Source organism: Poecile atricapillus, chromosome 35 (assembly GCF_030490865.1).
Source record: "Poecile atricapillus isolate bPoeAtr1 chromosome 35, bPoeAtr1.hap1, whole genome shotgun sequence".
Taxonomy (NCBI): domain Eukaryota; kingdom Metazoa; phylum Chordata; class Aves; order Passeriformes; family Paridae; genus Poecile; species Poecile atricapillus.
The window spans coordinates 2,277,242-2,299,961 of record NC_081283.1 but is presented as its reverse complement, the minus strand read 5'-3'; the positions used below and the strand labels follow the sequence as shown (position 1 = coordinate 2,299,961).

Genomic DNA, 22,720 nt, shown 5'->3' with positions numbered 1-22,720 from the left:
GGATCCCCCCTCTGATCCCGGACCTTTTTGGGGTGGGAGCAGCAGGGATCCCCCCGCTCTAATCCCGGATCTTTTAAGGGCAGAAGCGGGGACCCCACTCTGTTCCCGGTGTTTTGGGGACAGGCTCACCCTTTTTGGGGAGCACATTTGGGGGGCTTCAGGGCTGTGGGAACCCACCTCAGCCACCGCCATTCCCTCCCAGGAGTGACATTTATTGGTCCCCAGATCCCCCCAGGATGGGGAGATCACCCCCAAACTCACCCATTTTTACCCCAGGACTGAGCCCCCCGACACGGGAAGGGTTTTGGGGTGCAGGAGGAGGCCCCCAAAGCAGGGATAAAGCAACCAGAATTCTGTTTATTGATCACTTCAATCCCTGCCTCCTGCCAGATCCACAGGGACCGGCACCGGAGGAGAAACAATGGTAAAAAAAAAAAAAAAAAAAAAATTCCAACAAAATAAATGTAAATAAATTAAATTCCCAACGAGTCCCACAGACCCAGGCCAGAGGCGCCTGCCCACGGTACTCGGAAAATCAAAAAGGGGGAGTAAAAATGAGAAAAGGTCAAGGAAAAAAAAAAAATAAAAGTATATATAAAAAAAAAAATAAAATAAAAAAAATACAGAACCACAATCACGAGTGTCTGGAAAAGTAACACCGAGGGCGGAGAAAGCAGAGCCAAACACGGATTGGGAGGAGGTGGGAGACGCCCGGGGGGATCCGGCGGCTCCCGGGGCCAGGGAACGGGGCATGCACGGAGCGAGGGGGGACAGGAGGGTCCCCAAGGCCAAGGACCCCTCACTCCAGGGTCGGTGACACCACCAGCACCCCACGTGGGGACGCCGAGAGAGGTGGAAATTCCAGAGGGGACGAGGAGACGAAGCTGTCCTGGGTGGGGGGCACCGGGTGTGAGGCAGGATTTGGGGGGGACCCCCGAGAGGGTCTGGCAGTGCGTGGAGCCCCCGCTCCCCCTCTCTCCTTGAAACAGAGAAGGAGCCGAGACGGCTTTCAAACAACTCCAGTCAAGCGGAGAACCCTAAAACCCAACTCCAGGCCATCCCCGCGGCTCCCAGAGCCGTTTTTAATCAGATCTCCTCCACGCCGTGAGCGAAAATCATGACGAGCCCCGGCTCCAGCACCATGTCCTCGCCCATGTGCTGGTTCTCGCAGGCCATCACCACCACGGCCTGCTTGCCGGGGATGCGCTTGGCCACGTAGTTCTCGTAGTAGCGCCGGTTCATCTGGCGCGTCTCCAGCGTGGCCAGCCCCTGCGGCCAGTTGCGCTCGTGGGCGTTCTCGATCAGCTCGTTGGTGATGGACGCCGGGCAGCCGCTCTCCACCAGCGAGCGCTTGATGACCGCCTGCAGCACCGCGTCCGGCGTGGAGATCATGCCGCCCCAGCGCGTCACCCGCGCCGGCTGCAGGGAGTTCACCCACCTGAGGGGACACACGGGGGGTTTGGGGTGAAATCCTGGGATTCTGGGATTGGGGAGGGTCACCCACCTGAGGGGATACACGGGGGGTTGGGGTGGGATTCTGGGATTGGGGAGGGTCACCCAGCTGTGGGGACAGGGATGGGAGTTTGGGGTGAAATCCTGGAATTGGGGAGGGTCACCCAGCTATGGGGACACACAGGGGGTTTGGGATTCTGGGATTGGGGAGGGTCACCCACCTGCAGGGACAGGGATGGGGGTTTGGGGTGAAATCCTGGGATTGGGGAGGGTCACCCAGCTGGGGACAGGGATGGGGTTTGAGATTCTGGGATTGTGAGGGTCACCCACCTGCGGGGACAAGGGTTTAGGGGTGGGACTGGGGAGGGTCACCCACCTGAGGGGACACACGGGGGTTTGGGGTGGGATTTGGGGACTGGGGAGGGTCACCCACCTGGGGGACAGGGATGGGGGTTTGGGATTTGGGCACTGCAGGAACAGGGATGGGGGTCTGGGGTGAAATCCTGGGATTGGGGAGGGTCACCCACCTGCGGGGACACACGGGGGGTTTGGGGTGGGATTTTGGGGTTGGGGAGGGTCACCCACCTGGGGACAGGGGTTTTGGGGTGAAATCCTGGGATTGGGGAGGGTCACCCAGCTATGGGGACACACGGGGGGTTTGGGATTCTGGGACTGGGGAGGGTCACCCAGATGGGAGACATGAACAAGGGTTTGGGGTGAAATCCTGGAATTGGGGAGGGTCACCCAGCTGTGGGGACAGGGATGGGGGTTTGGGGTGGGATTCTGGAATTGGGGAGGGTCACCCAGATGGGGGACAGGGACAAGAGTTTGGGGTGAAATCCTGGAATTGTGGAGGGTCATGTAGCTGGGGGACAGTCAGAGCAGGTCAGGGACGGGGTTTGGGGTGAGATTGTGGAATTGGGGAGGGTCACCAAGCTGGGGACAGGGATGGGGGTTTGGGATTCTGGAATTGTGAGGGTCACCAAGCTGGGGACACACAGGGGACAGGGACAGGGGTTTTGGGGTGGAATTGTGGAGGTTCACCCAGCTGGGGACACTCAGAGAGAGTCAGGGATGAGGTTTTGGGGTGGAATTGTGGAATTGCTGAAGCTGGAAAAGACCTCTGTGACCACTGAGTTCAACCTGAGTCCCATCCCCACCAGGGCCCAGAGGAACAGCGAATTCCCCCCTAAAAACTAGAAATTTCTCCTCAAAAAACTACAATTTCCCCCAAAAAAACCTACAAATTTCCGTCAGAAAATGACAAATTTCCCTCAAAAACTATAAATTTCCCTCAGAAATAACAAAATCTCCCCCAAAACTGACAAATTTCCCTCAAAAAATTACAAATTTCCCTCAAAATCTACAAATTTCCCTCAAAAAATTATAAATTTTCCTCATAAAACAACAAATTTCCCTCACAAAATGACAAATTCTCCACAAAAAAAACAACAAATTTTTCTCAAAATCTACAAATTTCCCTCAGAAATTATAAATTTTCCTCAGAAAACAATGAATTTCCCTCAAGAAACAACGGATTTCCCTCACAAAATTACAAATTTCCCTCAAAAATGACAAATTTCCCTCACCAAAAACTACAAATTCCTCCCAAAAAATGACAAATTTCCCTCAGAAAACAACAAATTTCCCTCAGAAAACAACAAATTTCCCTCAGAAAACAATTAATTTCCCTCAGAAAATGACAATTTTCCCTCACAAAACTAGAAATTCCCCCCAAAAACGACAAATTTCCCTCACAAAAGTACAAATTTCCCTCAGAAAACAACAAATTTCCCTCAAAAAATGCCAAATTTCCCTCACAAAACTAGAAATTCCCCCCAAAAACGACAAATTTCCCTCAGAAAACAACAAATTTCCCTCAGAAAACAACAAATTTCCCTCAAAAAATGCCAAATTTCCCTCACAAAACTAGAAATTCCCCCCAAAAACAACAAATTTCCCTCACAAAACTACAAATTTCCCTCACAAAACTACAAATTTCCCTCAGAAAACAACAAATTTCCCTCACAAAACAACGAATTTCCCTCAGAAAACAATTAATTTCCCTCAGAAAACGACAATTTTCCCTCACAAACCCCACCAATTCCCCTCTCTCCCGCACTCACTCCAGGATCTCGTTGTACTCGATGGTCTCCTCCAGGTTCTGCAGGTTGGGGTTGACGCTGCGGATCGCCCTCATGTAGGCCTTGAGCAGCTGGATGTCCCTCTTCTGCCAGGGCAGGGAAAAACGGGATTGGGAATGGGAATCACCCCAAAGATCCCGGCCTGGCCCCACAGAGCCACGCTCAGCTCGTTTTTGCCTTTTTTTTTTGGGTTTTTGGTGTCAAAGTTCCTAAAAGTGATCCTTCCCATCCCAATCCTGGCGTTCCTGGAGCCCCCAGCCCAGCCCCACACAGCCACATTCATCCCACTCCTTCCCCCAGACACTTTTCTCCCATTTTTTCCAAGATTTCATTGTCCAACAATCCAAATCTGCCTGGTTTTTCCTGTTTTTTCAGGATTTTAGTGCTCAAGCCACCAAATCTGCCCCTTCCCATCCCAATCCTGGCATTCCTGGAGCCCCCAGCCCATCCCCACACAGCCACATTCATCCCACACCTTCCCCCAAACACTTTTCCCTCATTTTTTCCAGGATTTCAGCGTCCAATAATCCAAATCTCCCTGTTTTTTCAGGATTTTAATGCTCAACCCCCCAAATCTGCCCCTTCCCATCCCAATCCTGGCATTCCTGGAGCCCCCAGCCCATCCCCACACAGCCACATTCATCCCACACCTTCCCCCAGACGCTTTTTCCCCATTTTTTCCAGGATTTCATTGTCCAACAATCCAAATCTCCCTGGTTTTTCTGGATTTTAATGTTCAACCCCCCAAATCTGCCATGTCCCATCCCAATCCTGGCGTTCCTGGAGTCCCCAGCCCATCCCCACACAGCCACATTCATCCCACACCTTCCCCCAGACACTTTTCCCCCATTTTTTCCAGGATTTCATTGTCCAACAATACAAATCTCCCTGGTTTTTCAGGATTTTAATGCTCAACTCCCCAAATCTGCCCCTTCCCATCCCAATCCTGGCATTCCTGGAGCCCCCAGCCCATCCCCACACAGCCACATTCATCCCACACCTTCCCCCAGACACTTTTTCCCCATTTTATCCAGGATTTCAGTGTCCAACAATCCAAATCTGCCAGTTTTTTCCTGTTTTTTCAGGATTTTAGTGCTCAAGCCACCAAATCTGCCCCTTCCCATCCCAATCCTGGCATTCCTGGAGCCCCCAGCCCATCCCCACACAGCCACATTCATCCCACTCCTTCCCCCAGATGCTTTTTCCCCATTTTTTCCAAGATTTCATTGTCCAACAATCCAAATCTCCCTGGTTTTTCCTGGTTTTTCCTGGTTTTTCAGAATTTTAATGCTCAAGCCCCCAAATCTGCCCCTTCCCATCCCAATCCTGGCGTTCCTGGAGCCCCCAGCCCATCCCCACACAGCCACATTCATCCCACTCCTTCCCCCAGATGCTTTTTCCCCATTTTTTCCAAGATTTCATTGTCCAACAATCCAAATCTCCCTGGTTTTTCTGGATTTTAATGCTCAACCCCCCAAATCTGCCCCTTCCCATCCCAATCCTGGCATTCCTGGAGCCCCCAGCCCATCCCCACACAGCCACATTCATCCCACACCTTCCCCCAGACACTTTTCTCCCATTTTTTCCAAGATTTCAGTGTCCAACAACCCAAATCTGCCTGTTTTTTCCTGTTTCTTTGGGATTTTGGTGTCCAAGCCACCAAATCTGCCCCTTCCCATCCCAATCCTGGCGTTCCTGGAGCCCCCAGCCCATCCCCACACAGCCACATTCATCCCACACCTTCCCCCAGATGCTTTTTCCCCTTTTTTTCCAGGATTTCAGTGTCCAACAATACAAATCTGCCCAGCTTTTTGGGATTTTGGTGTCCAAGCCACCAAATCTGCCCCTTCCCATCCCAATCCTGGCATTCCTGGAGCCCCCAGCCCATCCCCACACAGCCACATTCATCCCACACCTTCCCCCAAACACTTTTCCCTCATTTTTTCCAGGATTTCAGCGTCCAATAATCCAAATCTCCCTGTTTTTTCAGGATTTTAATGCTCAACCCCCCAAATCTGCCCCTTCCCATCCCAATCCTGGCATTCCTGGAGCCCCCAGCCCATCCCCACACAGCCACATTCATCCCACACCTTCCCCCAGACGCTTTTTCCCCATTTTTTCCAGGATTTCATTGTCCAACAATCCAAATCTCCCTGGTTTTTCTGGATTTTAATGTTCAACCCCCCAAATCTGCCATGTCCCATCCCAATCCTGGCGTTCCTGGAGTCCCCAGCCCATCCCCACACAGCCACATTCATCCCACACCTTCCCCCAGACACTTTTCCCCCATTTTTTCCAGGATTTCATTGTCCAACAATACAAATCTCCCTGGTTTTTCAGGATTTTAATGCTCAACTCCCCAAATCTGCCCCTTCCCATCCCAATCCTGGCATTCCTGGAGCCCCCAGCCCATCCCCACACAGCCACATTCATCCCACACCTTCCCCCAGACACTTTTTCCCCATTTTATCCAGGATTTCAGTGTCCAACAATCCAAATCTGCCAGTTTTTTCCTGTTTTTTCAGGATTTTAGTGCTCAAGCCACCAAATCTGCCCCTTCCCATCCCAATCCTGGCATTCCTGGAGCCCCCAGCCCATCCCCACACAGCCACATTCATCCCACTCCTTCCCCCAGATGCTTTTTCCCCATTTTTTCCAAGATTTCATTGTCCAACAATCCAAATCTCCCTGGTTTTTCCTGGTTTTTCCTGGTTTTTCAGAATTTTAATGCTCAAGCCCCCAAATCTGCCCCTTCCCATCCCAATCCTGGCGTTCCTGGAGCCCCCAGCCCATCCCCACACAGCCACATTCATCCCACTCCTTCCCCCAGATGCTTTTTCCCCATTTTTTCCAAGATTTCATTGTCCAACAATCCAAATCTCCCTGGTTTTTCTGGATTTTAATGCTCAACCCCCCAAATCTGCCCCTTCCCATCCCAATCCTGGCATTCCTGGAGCCCCCAGCCCATCCCCACACAGCCACATTCATCCCACACCTTCCCCCAGACACTTTTCTCCCATTTTTTCCAAGATTTCAGTGTCCAACAACCCAAATCTGCCTGTTTTTTCCTGTTTCTTTGGGATTTTGGTGTCCAAGCCACCAAATCTGCCCCTTCCCATCCCAATCCTGGCGTTCCTGGAGCCCCCAGCCCATCCCCACACAGCCACATTCATCCCACACCTTCCCCCAGATGCTTTTTCCCCTTTTTTTCCAGGATTTCAGTGTCCAACAATACAAATCTGCCCAGCTTTTTGGGATTTTGGTGTCCAAGCCACCAAATCTGCCCCTTCCCATCCCAATCCTGGCATTCCTGGAGCCCCCAGCCCATCCCCACACAGCCACATTCCTCCCACACCTTCCCCCAGACACTTTTCTCCCATTTTATCCAGGATTTCGGTGTCCAACAACCCAAATCTGCCTGGTTTTTCCTGTTTTTTCAGGATTTTAGTGCTCAAGCCACCAAATCTGCCACTTCCCATCCCCATCCTGGCATTCCTGGAGCCCCCAGCCCATCCCCACACAGCCACATTCCTCCCACACCTTCCCCCAGACACTTTTCTCCCATTTTATCCAGGATTTCGGTGTCCAACAACCCAAATCTGCCTGGTTTTTCCTGTTTTTTCAGGATTTTAGTGCTCAAGCCACCAAATCTGCCCCTTCCCATCCCAATCCTGGCATTCCTGGAGCCCCCAGCCCATCCCCACACAGCCACATTCATCCCACACCTTCCCCCAGACACTTTTCTCCCATTTTATCCAGGATTTCGGTGTCCAACAACCCAAATCTGCCCATTCCTGACCCAATCCTGGCATTCCTGGCCCCACCTGCTCTGCCAGCTGGTGCTTGTGCTCGGCCGAGGTCTTCTCCAGCTCGGCGATCCGTGTCTGCTGCTGCTGCACCACCGAGCGCAGGTGCTTGATGCAGTTGTGGTTGGGCAGCTCATCCTTGGGCATCTCCAAGCTGCCAGGAGTGGGGAAATAAAGGTGGAGATGCCAAATTACGGGGAATTTATCCCTTTCCAGAGCTAATCCAAGCGTGGAAACCTCTGAGTGCCAGACTGGGGGAGAATTCTGGGAATAAATGGGGATTTTCCTCCTCTGTCACCACCTCACTGGGCAGCTCCAAAGCCTGACAGCCTTTTCCATGGAAAAATTCCTCCTGCTGTCCATCCTGAACCTCTCCTGGAGGAATCTGGGGCTGTTCCTTCTCATGCCGGTGTTCCCTGGGAGCAGAGCCCGGCCCCAGCCGGCCCCACTCTCCCGTCAGGGAGGTGTGGGGTGAAAAGATCCCTCCTGAGCCTCCTTTTCTCCAGGCCCAGCCCTTTCCCAGCCCCCTCAGGACTTCTCCAGAGCCTTCTCCTGCTGCTCCAGCCCTTCCCCAGCTCCATTCCCATCTCCAGCCCCTCAATGTCCCTGTGGCCCTGAGGGCCCAGAGCTGCACCCAGCGCTGGAGGAGCCCCAGCAGTGCCAGCACAGGGGGACAGACTTAAAAACCCTTCCCAATCCTTTCTCTGCAGGATCTTGGCCTTCAAACCCTGTGGGATCCCAATCCCAGGAGCTGGAATGGCTCTGGGAAGACCCAAAAAGCTCCAACACCCAAGTGAGCTAAAAGAGAAATGGGTTCCATTTAAAAAGCCCTTCCCAATCCTTTCTCTGCAGGATCTTGGACTTCAAACTCTGTGAGATCCCAACCCCAGGCTCCTTCCCTGAACCTGTGACCATTCCTGTGCCCATTCCGTGTCCATCCCCATCCCATGGCCATCCTGGTGCTCCTCCTGTGCCCATTGCATGACCATCCTGGTGCCACCCTGCGTCCATCCCCATCCTGTGCCCATTCCATGGCCATCCTGGTGCCTCCCTGTGTCCATCCTATATCCATCCCCATCCTGTGCCCATCCCAGGACCCTTCCTGTGTCCATTCCCATCCTGTGTCCATCCCCATCCTGTGCCCATTCCATGGCCATCCTGGTGCCACCCTGTGTCCATCCCCATCCTGTGTCCATCCCATGGCCATCCTGGTACCTCCTTGTGTCCATCCTGTGTCCATCCCCATCCTGTGTCCATCCCAGGACCCTTCCTGTGTCCATCCCCACCCTGTGTCCATCCCCATCCTGTGCCCATTCCATGGCCATCCTGGTACCTCCCTGTGTCCATCCCCATCCTGTGCCCATCCCATGGCCATCCTGGTGCCACCCTGTGTCCATCCCCATCCTGTGTCCATCCCCATCCTGTGCCCATTCCATGGCCCTTCCTGCGTCCATTCCCATCCTGTGTCCATCCCAGGGCCCTTCCTGTGCCCATTCCATGGCCATCCTGGTACCTCCCTGTGTCCATCCTGTGTCCATCCCCATCCTGTGTCCATCCCAGGGCCCTTCCTGTGCCCATCCCATGCCCATCCTGTGTCCACCCTGTGTCCATCCCCATCCTGTGTCCATCCCAGGGCCCTTCCTGTGCCCATCCCATGCCCATCCTGTGTCCACCCTGTGTCCATCCCCATCCTGTGTCCATCCCAGGGCCCTTCCTGTGCCCATTCTGGTGCCATCCTGGTGCCATCCTGTGTCCATCCCAGGGCCCTTCCCATGCCCATGCCATGGCCATCCTGGTGCCATCCTGGTGCCACCCTGTGTCCATCCCCATCCTGTGCCCATCCCATGGCCATCCTGGTGTCATCCTGTGTCCATCCCCATCCTGTGTCCATCCCAGGACCCTTCCCATGCCCATTCTGGTGCCATCCTGGTGCCACCCTGTGTCCATCCCCATCCTGTGTCCATCCCAGGGCCCTTCCTGTGCCCATCCCATGGCCATCCTGGTGCCATCCTGTGTCCATCACAGGACCCTTCCTGTGCCCATTCTGGTGCCATCCTGGTGCCACCCTGTATCCATCCCCATCCTGTGCCCATCCTATGGCCATCCTGGTGCCCACCCTGTGTCCATCCCCATCCTGTGCCCATCCCCACCCTGTGTCCATCCCAGGGCCCTTCCCATGCCCATTCTGGTGCCATCCTGGTGCCATCCTGTGTCCATCCCCACCCTGTGTCCATCCCCATCCTGTGCCCATCCCATGGCCATCCTGGTGCCATCCTGTGTCCATCTCCACCCTGTGTCCATCCCCACCCCATGCCCACGCCCACGCCGTGCCCCTCCTCACCCGCATCCCTGCTCGCAGGTGACCGGCCGCTTGGGGTTGTGCTCGCAGTCGTTGAGGTGTGCCATGAGGTTGTCGAGGCGCACGACGGCCGTGCAGCCGAAGACGGCGTTGTCGCAGGTGATCTGCAGCTTGGAGAGCATGTTCCGCATGATCCGCGGCACCGGGCGCAGGTGGGCCACCGTCACCACGCTGCGGTCCACGGGGCACGTCTGCTGCTGCGAGAACCACTGCGTGATGCAGGCATTGCAGAAGGCGTGCTCGCAGTGTGGGGCCTGCGGGGAACGAGGCCGGAGTCACCGGAGGGATCCTCGGCATCGGGAGAAACCTCCCGGATCGCTGAGTTTGAGATGAGAATGAGCCCTGCCAGAGCCCTGAGTGGCGCCTCGGCTCGCTCGTGGGATCGTTCGTGGGGTCACATGTGGGATCATTCATGGGATTGTTCATGGGATTGATCATGGGATCATTCATGGGATTGCTCATGGGATCGTTCATGGGATTGGTCATGGAATCGTTCATGGGATTGCTCATGGGATTGGTCATGGGATCGTTCATGGGATTGATCATGGGATCATTCATGGGATCATTCATAGAATCGTTCATGGGATTGTTCATGGGATTGGTCATGGGATCGTTCATGGGATTGGTCATGGAATTGGTCATGGGATCGTTCATGGGATTGTTCATGGGATCATTCATGGGATCGTTCATGGAATCATTCATGGGATTGTTCATGGGATTGGTCATGGGATCGTTCGTTCATGGGATTGGTCATGGAATCATTCATGGGATTGTTCATGGGATCACCCGTGGAATCACTCATGGGATTGCTCATGGGATTGATCATGGGATCGTTCATGGAGTCACATGTGGGATCACTCATCATCACTCATGGGATCGTTCATGGGATTGCTCATGGGATTGCTCATGGAATCGTTCATGGGGTCACACGTGGGATCACTCATCATCACTTATGGGATTGTTCATGGGATCATTCATGGGATTATGGAATCATTCATGGAATTGGTCATGGAATCATTCATGGGATTGGTCATAGAATCGTTCATGAGATTGGTCATAGAATCATTCATGGAATCACTCATGGGATCGTTCATGGGATCATTCATGGAATCGTTCATGGGATCGCTCATGGAATTGCTCATGGGATTGGTCATGGAATTGTTCATGGGATTGTTCATGGGATTGTTTGTGGGATCATTCATGGGATGGCTCATGGAATTGCTCATGGAATCACTCATTGGATCATCCACAGGATAACACATGGGATTGTCACTGAATCACCCATGGGACCGCTCATGGGATCGTTCATGGGATTGTTGAGTTTGGGAAGAACCTCCCAGATCATCGAGTCCAACCCGTGACTGATCCCTGCCAGAGCCCTGAGTGCCACCTCCACTCCTCTGGGCTCCCAACCTCCCTTCCCATGTGGAACACCCCATGGAAAAATTCCTCCTGATGGCCAACCCGACCCTCCCTTGGCACAGCTCGGAGCCATTTCCTCTTCTCCTGTTGTTCCCTGGGAGAAGAGGCCAATCCCCACTCAGCTACAACTACGATTTTCCCCAAAACCCTGCAAATTCCCCCCAAAATCATGGAAGGGCTTTGCCTCAGAGCTCTCCTTCTCACCCTGGGAGCAGAGCCCGGCCCCAGCCGGCCCCACTCTCCCGTCAGGGAGGTGTGGGGTGAAAAGATCCCTCCTGAGCCTCCTTTTCTCCAGGCCCAGCCCTTTCCCAGCCCCCTCAGGACTTCTCCAGAGCCTTCTCCTGCTGCTCCAGCCCTTCCCCAGCTCCATTCCCATCTCCAGCCCCTCAATGTCTCTGTGGCCTCACATTTCCCGCTCTTTTCTCCCCTCACGTTTCCCGCCCTTTTCTCCCCTCACGTTTCCCGCCCTTTTCTCCCCTCACATTTCCCGCCCTTTTCTCCCCTCACGTTTCCCGCCCTTTTTCTCCCCTCACGTTTCCCGCCCTTTTTCTCCCCTCACGTTTCCCGCCCTTTTTCTCCCCTCACGTTTCCCGCTCTTTCTCTCCATGGACCAGGTGGGACCAGGGGAGACCAGGTGGGTTTGGGGTGGATTTGGGGTGGGTTTGGGGCAGGACCAGGAAGGACCAGATGAGACCAGGTGAGACCAGGCAGGACCAGGAAGGACCAGGTGGGACCAGGCAGGACCAGGTGAAACCAGGTAAGACCAGGTGGGTTTTGGGGTGGGTTTGGGGCAGGACCAGATGGGACCAGGTGGGACCAGGCGAGACCAGATGGGACCAGATGGGACCAGGTGGGACCAGGTGAGACCAGATGGGACCAGGTGGGACCAGGAGTGACCAGGTGGGTTTTGGGGTGGGTTTGGGGTGGATTTGGGGTGGGTTTGGGGCAGGACCGGATGGGACCAGGTAAGACCAGGTGAGACCAGGTGAGACCAGGCGTGACCAGGGGAGACCAGGGCCAGGTGGGACCAGATGGGACCAGGAGTGACCAAGTGGGACCAGGTGAGACCAGGAGTGACCAGGTGAGACCAGGTGAGACCAGGTAGGACCAGGTGAGACCAGGAGTGACCAAGTGGGACCAGGCAGGACCAGGTGAGACCAGATGGGACCAGGTGGGACCAGGAGTGACCAAGTGGGACCAGGAGTGACCAGGAGTGACCAGGTGAGACCAGGTAGGACCAGGTGAGACCAGGAATGACCAAGTGGGACCAGGCAGGACCAGGTGAGACCAGGTGGGACCAGGTGGGACCAGGAGTGACCAGGTGAGACCAGGTGGGACCAGGCAGGACCAGGTGAGACCAGGTGGGACCAAGTGAGACCAGGTGAGACCAGATGGGACCAAGTGGGACCAGGCAGGACCAGGTGAGACCAGGTGAGACCAGGGAGGACCAGGAGTGACCAGGTGAGACCAGGAGTGACCAGGAGTGACCAAGTGGGACCAGGAGTGACCAAGTGAGACCAGGAGTGACCAGGAGTGACCAGGAAGGACCAGATGAGACCAGGAGTGACCAGGAGTGACCAGGAGTGACCAGATGGGACCAGGTGAGACCAGGTGAGACCAGGAGTGACCAGGTGAGACCAGATGGGACCAGGTGAGACCAGGAGTGACCAGGAGTGACCAGGAGTAACCAGGTGGGACCAGGTGAGACCAGGAGTGACCAGGAGTGACCAGGTGAGACCAGGTGGGACCTACCTGCACCGGCTCCTCCAGGACCCCGCTGCAGATGGGGCAGATCAGGTCCTCGTCGACGTCCCCCTGGAAGCGAGCCACATCATACCCCATCGCTCGTCACCGGCGCCAGAACCCTGCGGGGCGGCAGCGTCAGGATCCCGGGAATGCTCCGGGTGGGGGGCACATCCCGACCCCCGCATTCCCCAATTCCCAGAAATTCCCCAATTCCCAGAAATTCCCCAATTACCAGAAATTCCCGGAGGAGAAAAGGGCTCTCGGTCCCTCCGTGGTGGGGGCACATCCTGACCCCTGGATTCCCAAATTCCCAGAAATTCCCCAATTCCCAGAAATTCCCCAATTCCCAGAAATTCCCAAATTCCCAGAAATTCCCAAGGGGAAAAGGGGTCTCGGCCCCTCCGGGATGGGGGGCACATCCCGACCCCCGGATTCCCGAATTCCCAGAAATTCCCCAATTCCCAGAAATTCCCGGGGGGAAAAGGGCTCTCGGCCCCTCCGTGGTGGGGGCACATCCCGACCCCCGCATTCCCAAATTCCCAGAAATTCCCAAATTCCCAGAAATTCCCAAATTCACAAATTCCCAGAAATTCCCCAATTCCCAGAAATTCCCCAATTCCCAGAAATTCCCCAATTCCCAGAAATTCCCGGGGGGAAAAGGGCTCTCGGTCCCTCCGTGGTGTCCCCGCTGATGCTCTCACACCGGATTCACAAACCTGGGGTGAATCGCACAGATTTGGGGTTGATTTGGGGATTTGGGGTGGGTTTGGGGTGAGTTTGGGGTGGGTTTGGGGTGGGTTTGGGGTGGGTTTGGGGTTTGGGGTGGGTTTGGGGCAGGTTTTGGGGCAGGGTTTGGGGTTGATTTGGGGATTTGGGGTGGGTTTGGGGTGAGTTTGGGGTGGGTTTGGGGTGGGTTTGCGGTTTGGGGTGGGTTTGGGCTGGGTTTGGGGTGGGTTTGGGGTGGGTTTTGGGGTGGGTTTGGGGTGGGTTTGGGGTGGGTTTGGGGTGGGTTTGGGGTGAGTTTGGGGTGGATTTGGGGTGGGTTTGGGGTGGGTTTGGGGTGAGTTTGGGGTTTGGGGTGGGTTTGGGGGTTCTGGGGTGGGTTTGGGATTTTGGGGTGGGTTTGGGCTGGGTTTGGGGTGGGTTTGGGGTTTGGGGTGAGTTTGGGGTGAGTTTGGGGTGGATTTGGGGTGGGTTTGGGGTGGGTTTGGGGTGGGTTTTGGGGTGGGTTTTGGGGTGAGTTTGGGGTGGGTTTGGGGTGGATTTGGGGTGGGTTTGGGGTGGATTTGGGGTGGGTTTGGGGTGGGTTTGGGCTGGGTTTGGGGTGGGTTTGGGGTGAGTTTGGGGTGGGTTTGGGGTGGATTTGGGGTGGGTTTGGGGTGGGTTTGGGGTGGATTTTGGGGTGGATTTTGGGGTGGGTTTGTGGTTGATTTTGGGGTTTGGGGTGGGTTTGGGGTGGATTTGGGGTGGGTTTGGGGTTTGGGGTGGGTTTGGGGTGGGTTTGGGGTGGGTTTGGGGTTTGGGGTGAGTTTGGGGTGGATTTGGGGTGGGTTTGGGGTGGGTTTGGGGTGGGTTTGGAGTTTGGGGTGGGTTTGGGGTGGGTTTGGGGTGGGTTTGGGGTGGATTTTGGGGTGGGTTTGGGCTGGGTTTGGGCTGGGTTTTGGGGGAGGTTTGGGATGGGTTTGGGATGGGTTTTGGGGTGGATTTGGGGTGGGTTTGGGCTGGGTTTGGGCTGGGGTTTTGGGGTCAGTTCTGAGGAGAGTTTGGGGTGGATTTGGGGTGGGTTTGGAGTGGGTTTGGGGTGGGTTTGGGGTGGATTTTGGGGTGGATTTTGGGGTCGGTTTTGGGGTGGGTTTGGGGAGAGTTTTAGGGTGGATTTTGGGGAGGGTTTGGGGCAGGTTTGGGGTGGATTTGGGGTCTGTTCCGGGGGGTTTGGGGTCAGTTCTGGGGAGGGTTTGGGGGCTTTGGGGTGGATTTTGGGGTGGGTTTGGGGTGGGTTTGGGGTGGATTTTGGGGAGGGTTTTGGGATCAGTTCTGAGGAGGGTTTGGGGTGGGTTTGGGGGTTCTGGGGTGGGTTTGGGGTGGGTTTGGGCTGGGTTTGGGGTGGGTTTGGGGTGGGGTTTTGGGGTCAGTTCTGAGGAGGGTTTGGGGTGGGATTGGGGGTTCTGGGGCCGGTTTGGGGTGGGTTTGGGGTCGGTTCCGGGGGGTTTGGGGTGGATTTGGGATGGGTTTGGGATATTTGGGATGGATTTGGGATATTTGGGATGTTTGGGATGGATTTGGGATATTTGGGGCGGGCTCAGGATGGATTTGGGATATTTGGGATGTTTGGAATGGGCTCAGGATGGGTTTGGGATGGGTTTGGGATGGATTCAGGATATTTGGGATATTCAGGATGGATTTGGGATGTTTAGAATGGGTTCAGGATGGGTTTGGGACGGGTTTGGGATATTTAGGATGGATTCAGGATATTTGGGATGGATTTGGGATGGGTTTGGGATGGATTCAGGATATTTGGGATGGATTCAGGATATTTGGGATATTTGGGATGGATTCAGGATATTTGGGATGGATTTGGGATGGGTTTGGGATGGATGTGGGATGGATTTGGGATGGTTTCAGAATATTTGCGATGGATTTGGGATATTTGGGATGGATTTGGGATGGATTTGGGATGGATTTGAGATATTTGGGATGGATTTGGGATGGGTTTGGGATGGATTCAGGATATTTGGGATATTCAGGATGGATTTGGGACAATCCAGGAGTTTCCCAACTCCGCATTCCCCACTGGGATCAACCAGTTCTGCCTGTGCAGCACCCCCAGCCCTAATTAACCCTAATTAACCCTAATTAACCCTCATTAACCCTCCTCCTAACGACCCTGGCAGCAGCAGCCGCATTCCCAACCCCTCCAAATCCCGGGATCAGCCTCGGCTGGAATTCGACTCCTCAAAAAAAAACCCCAAATTTCCTCATTTCCCTCCCTCTGGATGATCCCAAAATTCAGGATTTGGGATCAGATCCCGGATTTTCCTCCTGGAATCCCCTGGGACACGGGAATGCAAAAATTCCCGGCTCCAGATCCCGGTTTTCCCAAATTTCTTGGGATTGCCAAAAAATTCCTTGGGATTATCCCAAAAATTCCTCAGGATTCTCCCAAAATTCCTCAGGATTATCCCAAAAATTCCTCAGGATTCTCCCAAAATTCCATGGAATTGCCTCCCAAAATTCCTCAGGATTCTCCCAAAATTCCATGGAATTGCCTCCCAAATTCCTTTTGATTCTCCCAAAATTCCTCAGGATTCTCCCCAAATTTCCTGGGAATCTCCTGGAATTCCCAGTTTTTCTGATTTCCCAAGAATCTCCTGGAATTCCCAGATTTTCTCCAGTTCCCTGGGAATCTCAGAATTCCCAGCTCTTCCCCAATTTCCCAGGAATCTCCTGGAATTCCCGATTTTTCTCTGATTTTCTGGGAATCTCAGAATTCCCAGCTCTTCCCCAATTTTCTGGGAATCTCCTGGAATTCCCAGGAATCTCCCAGAATTCCCGATTTTTCTGATTTCCCAGGAATCTTCTGGAATTCCCAGGAACTCTCCTGGAATTCCCAGATTTTCTGATTTCCCGGGAATCCTGGGAATCCCCAGCTCCTCCCAAGGCAAATCCCGGCCCCACAAACCCGGCAGGGGCAGCTCCGGAGCCGGGAATTCCAACCCCAAACCTTGGGAATCCCGGGAATTCCAACCCCAAACCTCGGGAATCCCGGGAATTCCAACCAAACCTTGGGAATTCCAACCCCAAACCTCGGGAATCCCGGGAATTCCAACCCCAAACCTTGGGAATTCCAACCCCAATCCTCGGGAATCCCAGGAATTCCAACCCCAAACCTCAGGAATTCCAACCCCAAACCTCGGGAATTCCAACCACAAACCTCGGGAATCCCGGGAATTCCAACCCCAAACCTCGGGAATCCTGGGAATTCCAACCCCAAACCTCGGGAATCCTGGGAATTCCAACCCCAAACCTCGGGAATCCCGGGAATTCCAACCAAACCTTGGGAATTCCAACCCCAAACCTCGGGAATTCCAACCCCAAACCTCGGGAATTCCGGGAATTCCAACCCCAAACCTCGGGAATTCCAACCCCAAACCTCGGGAATCCCGGGAATTCCAACCCCAAACCTCGGGAATCCTGGGAATTCCAACCCCAAACCTCGGGAATCCCGGGAATTCCAACCCCAAACCTCAGGAATCCCAGGAATTCCAACCCCAAACCTCGGGAATTCCAACCCCAAACCTCGGGAATTCTGGGAATTCCAACCCCAAACCTTGGGAATTCCAACCCCAAACCTCAGGAATTCCAACACCAAACCTCGGGAATTCTGGGAATTCCAACCCCAAATCTTGGGAATTCCAACCCCAAACCTCGGGAATCCCGGGAATTCCAACCCCAAACCTCGGGAATTCTGGGAATTCCAACGCCAAACCTCGGGAATTCCAACCCCAAACCTCAGGAATCCCAGGAATTCCAACCCCAAACCTCGGGAATCCTGGGAATTCCAACCCCAAACCTCGGGAATCCTGGGAATTCCAACCCCAAACCTCGGGAATCCTGGGAATTCCAACCCCAAACCTTGGGAATTCCAACCCCAAACCTTGGGAATCCCGGGAATTCCAACCCCAAACCTTGGGAATCCCGGGAATTCCAACCCCAAACCTTGGGAATCCCGGGAATTCCAACCCCAAACCTCGGGAATTCCGGGAATTCCAACCCCAAACCTCGGGAATCCCGGGAATTCCAACCCCAATCCTCGGGAATCCCGGGAATTCCAACCCCAAACCTTGGGAATCCCGGGAATTACAACACCAAACCTTGGGAATCTCGGGAATTCCAACCCCAAACCTCGGGAATTCCGGGAATTCCAACCCCAAACCTTGGGAATTCCGGGAATTCCAACCCCAAACCTCGGGAATCCCGGGAATTCCAACCCCAAACCTTGGGAATTCCAACCTCAAACCTCGGGAATTCCAACCCCAAACCTCGGGAATTCCAACCCCAAACCTCGGGAATCCCGGGAATTCCAACCCCAAACCTCGGGAATCCCGGGAATTCCAACCCCAAACCTCGGGAATCCCGGGAATTCCAACCCCAAACCTTGGGAATCCCAACCCCAAACCTTGGGAATCCTGGGAATTCCAACCCCAAACCTTGGGAATTCCAACCCCAAACCTTGGGAATTCCAACCTCAAACCTCGGGAATTCCAACCCCAAACCTCGGGAATTCCAACCCCAAACCTCGGGAATCCCGGGAATTCCAACCCCAAACCTCGGGAATCCCGGGAATTCCAACCCCAAACCTCGGGAATTCCAACCCCAGACCTCGGGAATTCCGGGAATTCCAACCAATCCTCGGGAATCCCGGGAATTCCAACCCCAAACCTCGGGAATTCCAACCCCAAACCTCGGGAATTCCAACCCCAAACCTTGGGAATTCCAACCCCAAACCTTGGGAATCCCGGGAATTCCAAACCTCGGGAATCCTGGGAATTCCAAACCTCGGGAATTCCAACCAATCCTCGGGAATTCCGGGAATTCCAACCAATCCTCGGGAATTCCGGGAATTCCAACCCCAAACCTCGGGAATTCCAACCCCAAACCTCGGGAATTCCAACCCCAGACCTCGGGAATCCCGGGAATTCCAACCCCAAACCTCGGGAATTCCGGGAATTCCAACCCCAAACCTCGGGAATCCCGGGAATTCCAACCCCAAACCTCGGGAATCCCGGGAATTCCAACCCCAAACCTCGGGAATCCTGGGAATTCCAACCCCAAACCTCGGGAATTCCAACCCCAAACCTCGGGAATCCCGGGAATTCCACCCCCCCTGGATCCCTTCCCATTCCCAAAGGATGGAATCCCGGGAAAAGGGCAGAATTCCCATGGGAAAAAGCGAATCCCGGATTTACCTCCCGCAGCAGAATTCCTCCGGGAAGGGGCGGCCGCGGCCTCGCTCCGAGCACGGAATTCCTCCCAAAATCCCATTTTTCCCTCTCCAGGCGAGCTCCTGCTGGGATCTGATCCCGGAAAAAGGAAGAAAAAACGGGAAGATGAAGATGAAGATCCAGCCCGGCTGGAATTCCCTGGAAAATCAAATTCCCGAAGTTGGGTGAGATTCCGAAGGGAGAATTCCCTGAAATCCTGCAGGCTCCAAGGGGTTTTTGGGAATTTTGGGAATTCCAGGCCTGGAAATTTGGGAATTGTGGTCCCAGAAATTTGGGAATTCCATGGGAATTCCAGCCCTGGAAATTTGGGAATTCTGGCCTTGGAAATTTGGGAATTCTGGCCCAGAAATTTGGGAATTCTGGCCCCAAAAATTTGGGAATTCCAGGCCCAGAAATTTGGGAATTCCATGGGAATTCCAGCCCCAGAAATTTGGGAATTCTGGCCCCAAAAATTTGGGAATTCTGGCCCCAGAAATTTGGGAATTCTGGCCCCAGAAATTTGGGAATTCTGGCCCCAAAAATATGGGAATTCTGGCCATGGAAATTTGGGAATTCTGGCTCAGAAATTTGGGAATTCCAGCCCCAGAAATTTGGGAATTCTGGTCCCAAAAATTTGGGAATTCCAGGCCCGGAAATTTGGGAATTCTGATCTCAGAAATTTGGGGATTCTGGCTCGAGAAATTTGGGAATTCCAGCCCTGGAAATTTGGGAATTCTGATCCCAGAAATTTGGGAATTCTGGCTCGAGAAATTTGGGAATTTTGATCTCAGAAATTTGGGAATTCCAGCTCTGGAAATTTGGGAATTCTGATCCCAGAAATTTGGGAATTCCAGGCCCAGAAATTTGGGAATTCTGGTCCCAGAAATTTGGGAATTCCAGGTCCGGAAATTTGGGAATTTTGAACTCAGAAATTTGGGAATTCCAGGCCTGGAAATTTGGGAATTCTGGTCCCAGAAATTTGGGAATTCTGGCCTTGGAAATTTGGGAATTCTGGCCCCGGATATTTGAGAATTCCAGCCCTGGAAATTTGGGAATTCTGGTCCCAAAAATTTGGGAATTCTGGCTCGAGAAATTTGGGAATTTTGATCTCAGAAATTTGGGAATTCCAGCCCCAAAAATTTGGGGATTCTGGTCCCAAAAATTTGGGGATTCCAGGCCCAGAAATTTGGGAATTCCAGGCCCAGAAATTTGGGAATTCTACCCCTGGAAATTTGGGAATTTCAAGCACAGAAATTTGGGAATTCCAGCCCCAGAAACTCGGGAATTCCGGGAATTCCAGGATTTCTCTGGAAATTTGGGGCAGTTTTGGATCAGAATTCCATAAAAAAAAAGGTGGAAAATGAGGCCTGGATTGGTGGGAATTCCCCAAACGCTGCCGGGATCGGGGTCGGCTCCCAAATTCCTCTGGAATTCCCAAAATTCCTCTGGAACTCCCAAAATTCCTCTGGAACTCCCAAAATTCCTCTGGATTCTTCCCAAAATTCCTCTGGATTCTTCCCAAAATTCCTCTGGATTCTTCCCAAATTCCTCTGGATTTTTCCCAAATTTATTTCGATTTTTCCTTGAATTTCCCTGAATTTTCCCAAAATTCCTCTGGATTTCCCAAATTTCTCCAGATTTCCCAAAATTCCTCTGGATTTCCCCAAATTTCCCTGAATTTTCCCTCAAATTCCTCTGGAATTCCCAAGATTCCACTGGATTCTTCCCAAATTCCTCTGGATTTTTCCCAAATTTATTTCAATTTTTCCTCAAATTCCTCTGGATTTTCCTCAAATTTCCCAGGATTTCTCCCAAATTCCTCTGGATTTCCCCAAATCTCTCTGGATTTTCCACAAATTTCCCTGAATTTTCCTCAGATTTCCCTGATTTTTCCCAAATTCCTCTGGATTTTCCCTGAATTTATTTAATTTTTCCTCAAATTTCCCTGGACTTCCCCCAAATTCCTCAGGATTTCCCAAAATTCCTCCAGATTTCCCAAATCTCTCTGGATTTTCCCACAAATTCCTCTGATTTTCCTCAAATTTATTTTGATTTTTCCTCAAATTTCTCTGGATTTTCCTCAAATTTCCCTGAATTTTCCCTGAATTCCTCTGGATTTTCCCCAGATTTATTTTGATTTTTCCTCAAATTCCTCTGGATTTTCCTCAGATTTCCCTGGAATGCTCCCAAAATTCCTCTGGATTTTCCCTGAATTTATTTAATTTTTCCTCAAATTTCCCTGGACTTCCCCCAAATTCCTCCGGATTTCCCAAAATTCCTCCAGATTTCCCAAATCTCTCTGGATTTTCCCACAAATTCCTCTGATTTTCCTCAAATTTATTTTGATTTTTCCTCAAATTTCCCTGAATTTTCCTCAAATTTCCCTGGATTTCTCCCAAAATTCCTCTGGATTTTCCCCAGATTTATTTCGATTTTTCCTCAGATTTCCCTGGATTTTCCCTGAATTCCTCTGGATTCTTCCCAAATTCCTCTGGATTTCCAAAAATTCCTCTGGATTTCTGAAAATTCCTCCAGATTTCCCAAATTTCCCTGAATTTTCCTCAAATTCCTCTGAATTTTCCCCCAAATTTCCCTGAATTTCTCTGGATTTTCCCAATTTCCCTGAATTTTCCCTGAATTCCTCTGGATTTCCCAAAATTCCTCCAGATTTCCCAAATCTCTCTGGATTTTCCCACAAATTCCTCTGATTTTCCCCAAATTTATTTTGAGTTTTCCTCAAATTTCTCTGGATTTTCCTCAAATTCCTCCAGATTTCCCAAAATTCCTCTGGATTTTCCTCAAATTTATTTCGATTTTTCCTCAAATTCCCTGAATTTCCCCTCAAATTCCTCTGGATTTCCCAAAACCTTTCTGGATTTTCCCTGAATTCCTCTGGAATTCCCACAAATTTCCCTCAATTCTCCCCAAATTCCTCTGGATTTCCCCAAATTTTCCTCAAATTTCCCAAAACCTTTCTGGATTTCCCAAATTTATTTCGATTTTTCCTCAGATTTTCCTGAATTTTCCCCAGAATTTCCCTGGATTTCCCCAAAATTTCCCTGGATTTCCCAAAATTCCTCTGGATTTTCCCAAATTCCTCCAGATTTTCCCCAAATTTATTTCGATTTTTCCAGAAATTCCCTGAATTTTTCCCAAAATTCCTCTGGATTTTCCCTGAAATTTCCCTGAAATTTCTCCCAAATTTTCCTGAAATTTTCCCCAAATTCCCTCACATTCTCCCCGGGTTTTTCCGGGAATTTTCCTGGAATTTTCCTGGAATTTTCCTGGAATTTTCTGGAATTTTCTGGAATTTTCCGGAATTTTCCCCCCGTTCCCTCTCCCGCTTTCCCCGGGGCTCCTTCCATTCCCGATCCACCGGGATCCCCCCGGGCTTACCCCATGGAAGTTTCCCCTCGCCTTTCCCCGTTCTCCCGGTGCTACCGGGGCCGCCCCACGGGCGGCCCCGGTAGCACCGGGAGAGCGGGGAAAGGCGTGGAAAAGCCTCAAGCTCCGCCTCAGGACCCTCTGAGCTCGCCCTCCCCCAGCTCCACGTACCGCGGGCGGCGGGCCCGGCCCGCTCGGGGCTCAGCGGCGGCCGCGGCCTCCTCCCGGTACCCGCGGCCTCCTCCCGGTGTCCCCGCCCGGCCCCGCCACGCCGGAAGTGCCTCTCCGACCGGAAGTACCACTCCAACCGGAAGTACCGCGCCGCCCGGAAGTGCCCCTCCAGCCGCAACTCTATGGTAAAGGCGGAACGCGAGGGGGGGCGTGGCTTAACCGCCTCAAAGTCCCGCCCTCTCCGCGTCGCTATTG

General features: G+C 52.9%; 1 protein-coding gene across 2 annotated transcripts; it reads right to left on the bottom strand.

Moving 5' to 3' along the window:
- Positions 1-1,033: 1,033 nt before the first annotated feature.
- Positions 1,034-22,617, bottom strand: RNF41 (ring finger protein 41). Of its 2 annotated transcripts, none has more exons than XM_058861074.1 (7): positions 22,466-22,617; positions 18,896-19,003; positions 12,936-13,048; positions 9,744-10,015; positions 7,421-7,556; positions 3,579-3,682; positions 1,034-1,438 (listed from the first exon to the last, which is right to left on the bottom strand). In XM_058861074.1, the coding sequence occupies exons 3-7, from the start codon at positions 13,023-13,025 to the stop codon at positions 1,087-1,089; spliced, it is 954 nt and encodes a 317-aa protein (XP_058717057.1). In that variant the 5' UTR covers positions 13,026-13,048; positions 18,896-19,003; positions 22,466-22,617; the 3' UTR covers positions 1,034-1,086. The 2 variants fall into 2 exon arrangements, with proteins under 2 accessions (XP_058717057.1, XP_058717058.1); XM_058861075.1 differs by having other exon boundaries at positions 18,896-19,069; positions 22,466-22,598.
- Between the last annotated feature and the right edge of the window lie 103 nt (positions 22,618-22,720).

Bases quoted from the DNA above. Each gene is read 5' to 3' on its own strand.
- RNF41 (XM_058861074.1), bottom strand. From the start codon at position 13,025: ATGGGGTATGATGTGGCTCGCTTCCAGGGGGACGTCGACGAGGACCTG. The intron at 3,683-7,420 runs GTGGGGCCAGGA...CTGCCCTGGCAG, and splicing joins AGCACCAGCTGGCAGAGCAG to AAGAGGGACATCCAGCTGCT. The intron at 1,439-3,578 runs GTGAGTGCGGGA...GTGTCCCCTCAG, and splicing joins GAGTACAACGAGATCCTGGA to GTGGGTGAACTCCCTGCAGC.